Source organism: Cervus elaphus, chromosome 16 (genome assembly GCF_910594005.1).
Source record: "Cervus elaphus chromosome 16, mCerEla1.1, whole genome shotgun sequence".
NCBI lineage: Eukaryota > Metazoa > Chordata > Mammalia > Artiodactyla > Cervidae > Cervus > Cervus elaphus.
The window spans coordinates 9,173,263-9,184,136 of record NC_057830.1 but is presented as its reverse complement, the minus strand read 5'-3'; the positions used below and the strand labels follow the sequence as shown (position 1 = coordinate 9,184,136).

Genomic DNA, 10,874 nt, shown 5'->3' with positions numbered 1-10,874 from the left:
GATTTAATCCCCGTGACTGACCTGTGAGGGGCTACTATTCTTGTATCTGTTCTGCAGATGGGGTGACTTGGGCTCAAAGCAGTTAGCTCACCTGCCCAGGATCACTCCCGGTAAGTGACCACATTGAGACTTGAGCTTTGCGTTATTCCATCCATGGACTGAGCTCCAGCCACCCTGCCTGGCCCAGTGCCTAGGGTGAACGGCCATCACCCCACCTCCCTGGGTTCTGCCTCCGTGTACTCTAACCTACAAACACCTCTCTTCTCAGTCACAGGTCTTGCCTTTCAATACCTGGCCACTGGGGGCTCCAGCCTGGGCTGACCCTGCCAGACCCAGCTTCAGGGACAAGGTCTCCCGAGAGAGCCTCAGGAGTCAGGAGCCCTGCAGCGGGGAAGGCTCAGAGAGTACTGGGTCTTCCCTTGTTTGGTGTTGTGCTGGGGAGTGGGGTGGGAGCAATCGGACTTGATTTTCTTGACTTTTCTCGGACCAGGCCTATGGGCATGTCTGAACACTGTCGCGGATGATGGCTGTGACCCCTCCCCAGGACGACCCCAGTCCCCTTGATTCTCTCCAGTGGCTCCCTAGCTTGTCCTCTGGCCTCAGCGTCCCTCTCGCCAAGTGCTCCCCAAGCCCGTGGCTGAGGCTGGCCTGCCTGGGGTCTTGCCTGAGCTAAGTGTCCAGTGCCCAGGCCTCAGGGGCGGCCCAGCCCAAGCGGGGCTTAGGTACCGCTGGCTGAGGTCTCTCACCTCTCCCCACACCGGGCATCTCATCGGTCTCCCTCCTCCAGTTCACCCTGACCAGTCGGTCCACCTGCCACAGGGGCCAATGTGATCTAAATGCCCATCGAAGCTGGTGGCTCCTCAAGACGCTTCTGTGGCTCTCCTTTGCCCTTGGGACAAATCCCAACTCCCAAAGTGGCCGAGGCCACACACTTCTAGAATGGCCCTGGAAACCTTTGGAATTCTGAACCTTTGGCTCTGCAGCCCGCTTCTCACCCCCACCCGCCCTAGGCCAACTGCCATTCACCCTGAATCATGAGTCTCTTTGGCAAAACTTCCCTGATGATTTCTGACTGGGTGACCCTCTGTGCCTCTAGCGCTCTGGGTTTCTCCCATCAAAGCATGCGTGTGAGGTTGGAAATGTTTACCTGTCTGCCCCCCACCAGACTCTGAGCTCCCTGGACAAAGCCAGCTTGACCCGTGTCAGTCTTCTTTGCCACCCTGACTTACAGCTGATGCCAGTGGGGTTTACTGAATGCGTGAGTGAATGTGTGAACAAACAACGGGATGAGCCACGTGGGGTCTCAGTTTCCCTAACTATAAAATGGGAGAGTTAGGTTAGCCTCGTGGCTCCTTCTGTATTGCAGTCCTCCCACTCACACCCCTAATTTCACAAGTCACATCTGGACTTACCTCTAACTGTGGACCCACAGCATCCTACTGGGCATGTGCCGGGAATTGTGATATTCCTAATCTCCTTGGCCCTCACTAGAGATCAACAGGACAGGGAGCCACGTCTAAAGGACTGAAAGGCAGGCAGTGGCCCTGGGAGGGTGCGGGCCTTGCCCAGGGGCTCAGAGCCTTCTGAATCTGCAGCTTCAGAAGTCAGGCCTTATGATGCAGGACCAGGACACGTGAGGCTGGCACAGAGCGTGCAAGCCCCTCAGTCCACCACCTGCCCCAGCTCAAGGCCAAAGCAGTCTCCCCCAGGTCTCCTTCATGGAGATGCTCGCCATTCCCTCTCCCCATGCCTGCCCAGTGGTGCACAGTAGTTGCTCAATTAAAATGTGTATAGTACATAAAATGGTTCTCCAATTTGTGGATCGCCCACCCAGTGGCTCTAAGGGTAGGGCTAATGACAACCTCTTTCAAGAGGACTTAAGCTACACGCTGCGCCTCCTGGGACTTCAACCCTGAATATTCATTGGAAGGACTGATGCTAAAGCTGAAGCTCCAATACTTTGGCCACCTGATGTGAAGAGCTGACTCACTGGAAAAGACCCTGATGTTGGGAAAGATTGAGAGCAGGAGGAGAAGAGAGTGATAGAGGATGAGATGGTTGAATGGCATCACTGATTCAAAGGACATGAGTTTGAGCAAACTCCGGGAGATGGTAAAGGTCAGGGAAGCCTGGCATGCTGCAAACTATGGGGTCCCCAAGAGCCGGACACAACTGAGTGACTGAACAACAACAACACATAAAAGGAAATGAGAACCTGGAATATTCCTGCTCTGAAGGGGAAGGGGACAGTCACCTCTGCCAGGAGTCCTGGTCTCCTCTTCCTCAGGACCCCTGCTCTAAGAGCCCCTCCTCTCTGGGATTCCCCCAAGGGCCAGAGCCTGACTAGTCGGAAGACAAGACCAACCAGACTTGGAGCTGATGTCTCTCTTTATTCATGTATTTCATCACCTATGGCCTGGTTTCTCCTGAATCCAGTCTCATTTCTCCGAGTCTGGGGTGGCACCCACCCTTTGCGTCCCCAGTTTGCCCCATCAGCCCCCACCCCCAGGCCTGAGGACCTGGTCTCTGCCCAGCCCATCTGCAGGCTGGAGCAGCAGCTGCTACCCCATTTAACAGATGGAGAGACTGAGACCCAGGAGTGCAGAGCCCAGTCCAAGGTCCCGTGATGGTCTCCTGGGTGCCCACGCTGCCCGCAGCAGGCCGGGAGGACCTGGCGAGGACTCCGAGTGCCCTCAGGGAGGGGGTGGCTGGCTCCGGCCACGTCGCAGGGAGGTGCCGATCTGGTCTCTGAGGGCCTCCAGTCTCCGGGCCAGGTTTGGAACTGCAGCCCCACCTAAAGGGCACACGGTGAGGCTTGAGGCCAGCACTCCCTTGGGCCCTGCCCCACCCAGGCCCATCAGGGTCCCAACGTCCTCTGGGGAAGTCTCAGACGGCCCCCCCACCCACTCCACCTCCATGTACACCACGGGCTCCAGGATACGTCTGGGAGTGCAGGTGGCTTCAAGAAGAGAATTCCAGGTTTGAGAAATAGAAAGATCATGGAACTCTCACCACTTAATCCGCCCCCTATTTCAGAAATGGGAAGACTAAGGTTTGGAGGTGAGTTCCGGCCCAAGGTCACAGAAAGCGCCAGCAGCCCTTCCCTTGCACCCTTCTTCACCTCTCAGCACTGGCGATGTGTTCAGAGGCCCCATGGGCAGGGGGGGTGCAGAGGGTATCACTTTCTCCTCGGTCAGCATCTCAGCCAGAACCTGGGTCTGAGCCCACTCACTGTGACTCCTGGGCCGGGGGAAGTTGGGTGGTGGGAAGTGAGCCTTCAGGTTCCCAGGCCTTTTCCCTCTCCCCCCCTCCCCCAGTGCCCCAGGGCTGGGCTCACCTCTCCCTCGAGCACTTGGCAGAGCTAGGGCAGCATGGGGGCGCCCAGGGCGGGGGCCGGGCGGACGGGGGCCCATCAGCTGGGGCCTTAGAGCTGAACATCTGCAGGAGAGACCAGAGTCCACAGGCTGGGTGATCTCCGCCCTGTCTGTGCCCCACTGCCCCGGGGCTGATCGTGACACCACGCTCCCTGCCAGGCCTGCCCCAGGGGGCACTAAGAATGTCCGGTGAGCATAAAGGGTGGGGGTCCCTTTTTCTGTGGGCGGTGGGTGGCCCTTGTGAAGTCCTCTCTGGAGACGAGGCACTCCACAGGGGCAGGAACCACGTCCGCTCTGTGAATCCTCAGCGCCCAGAACAGGGGCTGCCACACAGCAAGGAGTTTAGGGGAGAGTTACTGAATAAGGGAATACTCACTCATTAAGTAAATGCATTCATCGACTCATTCATTCAGTGCTTAAATGAGTAATGCGTGAGTGAATAAATGAACAAGCCAACGGCAGAGTAAGTTCCCGAAAGAAGGTAGAACGGGGAGGAGAAAGAGGCGAGGTTAACAGCTATTTCGAACCCTGGGCAGAGAGAACATAAAGCCAGCCACTTCCCGCCATGACCCAGCCCAGGACCCTGGAGTCCCCCGCAGTTCTGGAGCCTTCCAGACTATGGGCCCCTAGATCCAGGTCTCCAGTTCTCCCCGGCCTTCCGGACTTCCACCTCAGCCTTTCCTACCTGGGGCAGGTGGAGTTCCCTCCGTGGGCAGGCCCAGTGGGCCAGCGGCGCACAGCACAGCGGGCAGAGTTGGCAGCGGGGGCAGAGGGGTGGCGGGGCCTGCAAGAGGTCGTGTCAGGGGCTCCGTGATGTCCCTGCCCCTGCCTTCTCCGGGCTGGGCAGAGACTCACGTGGCACAGAAGAGGTGGCACCATCACACAGGGACACGGTGGGGCTGGCCCAGGGCCTGGCTGCTGAAGGTAGCAGGCAGAGAGGAGACGCCTGGAAAGAAGGGTGGGCTCTGTCTGTGTGGAGCCCTCAACGCTACCCCCAGCCTGGCGCCCAAGTCCTGATTTAACAAACACTCGTGGAGCCCTTATTACATGCCAGGCGCTGTTCTCAGATCTTTACATACAAATTCACTCCATCCGGTCTTTAGAACAATCCTGGGAGGCAGGCACTGTATTGTCTCCATTTTACAGAAGAGAAAATCCAGGTGGTGAGAGGTTAACAGACTCACCCACGGTCACGCTGCTGGTGGCAGAGCTGGGGTCTGAGCCCCGGGGGTCCGGATCCAGAGGGCAGATCTGACTGTTTCGCCGAGCCACCCCCTTTCCCACCTGCCCTCCATCCTGAAGGCTGGTCTCCAGCCGGCAGCTGCGCTCACCGCTCCAGCTCGCGGACCTGCTGGGCCAGGATGCGCTGCTCACCGTGGGCCAGGTCCCGGCTGCTCTGAAGCTGCCTCTTCTCTTTCCTGGGAGGCAGGGCCGGCGGGGGCATCAGTCAGCTCCTCCTCACTGCAGCACAGCATGAGCCCCAGGAGGCAGGCAGGGACAGGAGAGGAGCCGGGGGGAGCAGGGAGGGGTGGCATCTTGGCAGAGGGGGCCCCGCAGTGAGGCGCAGGGCACAGCGTCCGGGCTGGGGGGTCTACCTGAGCCTCTCATTCTCCAGCATGAACTCCTGCAGCATCCCGTAGAGGTTCCGCTGAGCCCAGGCCACCCGGGCCCCACTGAGTCCAGAGGCTGCGGGGAAGAGGGAGGCAGCTGGAGCCCCAGGAACCCCAGAGCCTAGCCTCATCCCGCCCCCACCCCCAGGGAGTTCATACCCTTGGGGTCCATTTGGCCCAGCTGGGACCGCAGGTGACGGTTCTCCTCCTGCAGCTGCAATAGCTCAGTCTCCAAGTGCTGGGGCGGCTTTGCCTTGGGGGACTGCAGAGAAAGAGGCCCAGGGCTGCTGTGTATGGTTACACAGGTTTCGCACTGCACAAGGGGGTCTGGGGTAGGGGAGTCAGTGGAGCCTAAAATCCAGCCCAGGCTCCACTTGCCCACTTTGAATCCTGGTCCAAGGTTACATATACTTGGAGGGCACACCTTGTCCTAATGGCAGGAAAGTGCCATGTGGCCTCAGCTGCCTCCCTGGAGGGCTTGCTCTAAACTGCACCCTGCTCCCTGTCCAACCCCAAACTCAGTTCTGTCCAAACCTTGGTCCAGATTCTGACCCCAAATAAGACCCCACATCAGACTCCAACTTAACTCAGACTTAGTCACAATACCAGCTGGGATGTTGGCTAGACTCTGAAGCATGTCCTGAATCAAACTCCAAGCCTAAACCTACCCTAACCCTGACCATGAACCCTGACTGCGACCCCACCCTGCCCAAACATAACCCAGTCATCAAGATTTCAACCCTAATCTCTGCTCTGACTCAGTCACAGACTTCAACCATGGCACTGATTCAGGCTCCAGCTGTCGGATGGCGCCCACCACCTCCCCGCCTGTCCCTCCGCTCTGCCTGTGGCTCTGCCCACTCACCCTGGGGGCCTGCGGCCGAGTGGTGACCCGCTGAGCTCGGCTGGCATATCTCAGGGTGCTGAGGGTCTCAGGAAGGCACTGGGCTGAGGGGGACACGCAGGCCACCTGGGGAGGACTGCCCCTGAGTGCTCCTCTCTGGGAGCCCTCCCTCAGGACCCAGCCCTCCCTGCCAGCCTCCCGTGGATACCATGAGGGTGACCCCATGACCCCCCAGTGAATCTGCCAGCAGCTTGGTGAGTTTGCTGTCCCGGAAGGGGATGTGGCTCTGCTTCCGCTGTGGGTCCAGCAGCAGCGAGATGCAGTGACCTGGGTGGGGAAAGCGTGGTCACCCTCCATGTCCAAGGCCACCCAGCTGGGACGCTGCAGAGCTAGGTCTCCACCAGGCTTGTATGTCTCTAGGGTGTCTCTTTCCACATGATCTCATTACCCATTCAGACTGCTTGGCCACCAGACTGGGGCTCCCACCTTGATTCCTAATGCCCACCAAAGGGCTTGGCAGAGGGGCTTAGGAAACATCTGACAAATGGACTGAATGAAGAGATGTTTCCTACACATCTTCCCACGCGTGTAGAGAGGAAGGCCAAGGTAGGTCCTAGCTATTAAAGACCTCAAGGCCAATGACCTGGGGGGTGGGGAGATGGGAAGACAGGTTAGTGCCCTTCTCCTCCCTGGGCCTCAGTCTTCCCAAATGCAACAAGGGTCAGGTTGAATGTCTGAGGGCCCACACCCTGCATTAAGTGTTTCTACCTCCCCAATTAGAATGCAACTGTATCCTCAGCGTTTGTAGATCCACAAAGTTCTATGAGGGAAAGCATGAGACACCAGTAAGCTGAGGCCCCAGGGAGGCCTGTGGCTTCTGGATCACAGCTCTTTAACTCTCCTCCATTCCCAATTACTCCCCTGGTTTCCCCACTGTGGATGGCTGTGGGTAAGGCAGAGAGGAAGGACTCAGGCAGTCAGTCCACTCAGATCTCACCCAGGGCCAGCAGGCTGCGGTTGATGCTGTTGGCCTCAAGCATCAGCTCCCCACGGGATCCTGTGGCTGCCACCTTCTCACTGCCGGCCAGGTCTACAAAGCACAGCTTCCCCCCGGCAGGGGGTTCCCTGGGGTCCACAGGAGGCATCTGCTGGGGTTGGAGGATCAGGGCTCTGTGGGGACTTGGGAGGGGCTGTCGTCATCAAAGTCACAGGGCCAAGGGTTTCCACCATAACCTCCCATGCACGCCAAGTTGGTTTATCCATCCAGAGGCAGACCCTTGCTGGGTGGCCCTGGGCTGCTCCTTTCCAAGCTGGGGCACTCACAGTTTGGTGGCTGATGTAGAGTGTGAGCAGGGCATGGCTTCGGCTGGAGGCCTGGTTCAGGGTGTTAGCGGAGCTCCTTCGACGGCTAAGACCTAGAGAGGAAAAACATCCTAGAGTTGGATACGGTAGGAAGAGCAAGTGGTCACTGATGAATAAAAAAGGAGCGAAGAAGACATCCTGATAGAGGGGCTGGCTGGTGGAAAGGCATAGCGGCAGGAGTGGAATGATGGGTGTTGAATCGGGTTCTAGCTCGAACAGGTGAAAGCGGATTGGAGAGAACTGAGGGGAAGAATGTCAGTCTGATTCACATTTGACTAATATCAACATCTCTCACATTGCAGTGTGAACAGAGAGAAACTCAGGCAGAGAGATCAACTGGGAGGCGTGGCACAATGCTCGGTCGGAACCCTGAGACTGCCACAGCTGGTGCTCAATAAATAGCTGATGAATGGATGGGGAGACCCAAACAGAAGAGCCTTTAGGCCAGGGCTTCCCAGGTGGCTCCGTGGTAAAGAATCCACCTGCCAGTGCAGGATTCACGGGTTCGATCTCTGGGTCGGGAAGATCCCCTGGAAGAGGAAATATTCTTGTGGGGATAATCCCATGGACAGAGGAGCCTAGAGGGCTACAGTCCATGGGGTTGCAAAGAGTTGGATACAACTTAGCTACTGAGTATGCAAGAAGTATGACTTTTGCTGTCAGGGTTCTGGAAAGGGATAGGGATGTGATTTGCGTTGTTTGATGCAGAAGCATGCACTTACAGGGGGAGATCCCTCCAGGGGTAAAATTGAGGCTTGAAGGAGGCAGAAGCCTAGTGCTGCAGAGAAGGGTGGGAAGAGTCTGGAAGGCAATATCAGTAGGCCTGAGGGGTAGGAGTGGCGGGCACCCTTGGTTTGTGTCTGAATTGCTGGTTTGCTGGCCCTTTTCTCCCACAAGGGTCATGTCTGAACCCACAGCTCCTGGGACCCCGAGAGCACTAAATGAACAGGTGAAATACTTGCATCCCATGTATCCCAAAGCAGCTTGAAGTAGCACGCACCCATTTGCAGAAGTTCCATGAGGGCCCCCAGGCTCCCAAACTCCACCACCCGCAGCTGCTCCACATAGAAGCCCCGGGTCTTGTTCCAGCGAACAGGGAGGGGCCGGGGAGCCCCCAGACTCAGCAAGTCCCGAACCTGAGAGAGGAGGGCAGAGGGTGAGGGAGGGGCCTGAGTCCTTGTTTCATCCACCCCCAGACCTTAGGGTCAACAGCCACCTCCCCCCCCCCGCCCCCACCTATTCTATTTCCAGTTTCCTTGGAAAGAAATGCCTCCCTTTCCTTATGGGCTGTCTTTCTGGCCATCCCGGGCCCCCACCTGCTCATTGTAGATCTCCAGGTAAGAAGCCTGGAGAGTGACAGGAACATCCAGGTGCTGCACGCGGTCTAACAACCAGGTGAAGGTCCTCTGCACGATGCCAGCCAGGCCGGGGGGCACAGGCAGCCCCTCTCCCTGGGAGCGGAAACAGCCAAGCCCGGGGCTGGGCTACCACCACCACCACCACCGTTATAATCACTCTTTGTAGGGCACACTGTGCCCGGAGAAAGCAATGCACCCCACTCCCATACTCTTGGCTGGAAAATCCCATGGAGGGAGGAGCCTGGCAGGCTGCAGTCCATGGGGTCCCTAAGAGTCGGACACGACTGAGCGACTTCACTTTCCCTTTTCACTTTCATGCATTGGAGAAGGAAATGGCAACCCACTCCAGTGTTCTTGCCTGGAGAATCCCAGGGAGGGCGGAGCCTGGTGGGCTGCCGTCTATGGGGTCGCACAGAGTCGGACACGACTGAAGTGACTTAGCAGCAGCAGAGCACTGTGCCAAGTTCCCATACCCACATCTCATTTAATCCTCGGTCAGTCTTATCACTTTCATTTCACAGATGGAAAACCTGAGAGCTAGCGAGTAAAAGGGACACCCGAACACAAGTGCTCTGGATTGGCCGAGACCCTTTACCTTCCCTGATCTTTCCTTGCCAGCAAATAAACGGCGCTGGGCTGCACCGTCCAATTCCTTTCCCTCTGGGAGTCTGCCCTCCCCAAGGCTTCTCGCTCGCCCACCGATCCTTGACCCCCGGGGGCTTTGCTAGAGCTCGGCCCACCTGGGGAGGAGGTCCGGTCAGGGTGTAGGTCTTCCCGGAGCCGGTCTGGCCGAAGGTGAAGACGGTGCAGGAGAAGCTGCGGGCCGCAGGAGTGTGGCTGTACCGAGGCTGGTGCGTGGTGGGCGTGGGGGAGAAGGGACGGAGGGGGGGCGGCGGCGGGGCCGTGCGCGGGCGGGGCGGCCCCCGGTTTCACTCACCCGCGCAGCGCCAGCTCGCCCAGACGCCGCACGCCGCACGCGCGGAACACGTCATCTTGGGTGCTCGCTCCGTCCAGCACCGCGCCGAAGCGGAAAGCCACGTCTGGGCCCCCGCCCGGGGGGCTCACCTGGGGAAGGGGGACTCAGAGAAGAAGGCGGGGCACCCTGGGGAGGGCGGAGCTCGCCTCGGGGAGGGCGGGGCCTGGGGGAAATTGACCTGGAGGGACCTGGCGTGTTCCCCGAAGGTGTTTTTTTGGGGGGTGAGGGGGGCGGGGAGGTCCTTACCTGCAGAGTCCGGGTCCCTGAGCAGTGCAGCACGCTCTGCTCCCCTCGACGAAGCTCGGCAGCGCTCATGGGACGCACCCTGTGGTCGGACGAGGCGGGGAGGGGCCGGATGGTCCATCCGGACATCTCCATCAGTCCCTTCCTCGCCGCAGCCCTCCGAGCCAACCTACGCCTGCCTACCTGAGCACCACCTGGATGGGCGTTTCTGGCCCCTCCGGGCCCTGCTCCAGGTTCCGCGCGGGGTCCCTGTGGCAGCAACTCGAGTTAACCATCCGTGTCCCTGCGGCTCCTTGAACCTCCCTGAATCTGTACTTACCCGTCCGGCGACCCTCGTTCCTCCATGTCCTGCTTTGCACACAGAGTTAGCTCCGCCCGAGTCTGGTTCTTTTCCCTCCCCAGTACCCTCCCCCTTCACACTGGGACTGGCTATACACACTTACATCCCCCACTCTCATCGCCCCCCTTCCCCAGGCAATCATCCATCCGGAAAGGCTCGACCTGCCCAGGGCCAGCTAGTTAAAGATTTACCCAAACTCCCACCTGCGTGGTGGAAAAGTCTGGAGCTAGAGGGAGGGTTCGGGAGTCTGAGGATCTCTTGCCCTTGGCCAGTCCCATCAGCAGGGACCACCAGACCAACCTCCTCTGTGCACAGATGGGGATACTGAGGCCGGGACTGGGACGGGCTCAGCCCAGGCCACACAGACAGTCTCGGCAAGCATGGGACCAGGCTCTTTCTACTCTCTCCTCATACTCCTTCCGTTTTGTAATCTTCCTTCCCACCTCATCCCTCCGCAGCAGTTCCAGCTGCTTCCAGCTGAGCCCAGGGAGGGGAGAGGGGTCTAGAGGGACGGGAGGGGCCCAGGTCCCAGTTCCAGGAAGATGCGGCTGGATTGGATTCCTGAGCTTAGCTGGACCACTAAGGCTCCAAAGCATCTGGTTTAAGCTTTGGGTCACCTGCCTCTCCAAGGCCAGGGCAGTTTAACCCTCTCCTGGCCTGGCTGATGAGAGCAGCAGAGATGTCTGTGAATGTGCTGAGGTGGGTGGGGCAGTCACCCATTCAGGGCCAGTCACCACACAGGGCACCAGGACGGGAGAATCCCATGC

The 10,874-nt window shown here is 58.8% G+C and overlaps 1 protein-coding gene across 6 annotated transcripts; it reads right to left on the bottom strand.

Moving 5' to 3' along the window:
- Positions 1-2,377: 2,377 nt before the first annotated feature.
- On the bottom strand, positions 2,378-10,637 carry KIF12 (kinesin family member 12). Of its 6 annotated transcripts, none has more exons than XM_043870623.1 (20): positions 10,087-10,637; positions 9,951-10,016; positions 9,771-9,849; positions 9,486-9,613; positions 9,289-9,364; positions 8,507-8,674; positions 8,191-8,326; positions 7,152-7,243; positions 6,826-6,976; positions 6,037-6,155; positions 5,850-5,954; positions 5,144-5,246; positions 4,970-5,060; positions 4,706-4,792; positions 4,230-4,320; positions 4,060-4,158; positions 3,338-3,438; positions 3,122-3,255; positions 2,913-3,027; positions 2,378-2,794 (listed from the first exon to the last, which is right to left on the bottom strand). In XM_043870623.1, the coding sequence occupies exons 1-20, from the start codon at positions 10,110-10,112 to the stop codon at positions 2,410-2,412; spliced, it is 2,352 nt and encodes a 783-aa protein (XP_043726558.1). In that variant the 5' UTR covers positions 10,113-10,637; the 3' UTR covers positions 2,378-2,409. The 6 variants fall into 6 exon arrangements, with proteins under 6 accessions (XP_043726558.1, XP_043726556.1, XP_043726555.1 ...); XM_043870621.1 differs by having other exon boundaries at positions 3,122-3,240; positions 10,087-10,115; XM_043870620.1 differs by having other exon boundaries at positions 6,826-6,973; positions 10,087-10,115.
- Between the last annotated feature and the right edge of the window lie 237 nt (positions 10,638-10,874).

Coding starts and splice junctions, on each gene's coding strand:
- KIF12 (XM_043870623.1), bottom strand. CDS start 10,112: ATGGAGGAACGAGGGTCGCCGGACGG. Junction 5,061..5,143: donor GGGCCAAATGGACCCCAAGG/GTATGAACTCCC, acceptor TCTTCCCCGCAG/CCTCTGGACTCAGTGGGGCC. Junction 4,793..4,969: donor CTGGAGAATGAGAGGCTCAG/GTAGACCCCCCA, acceptor CCTGCCTCCCAG/GAAAGAGAAGAGGCAGCTTC.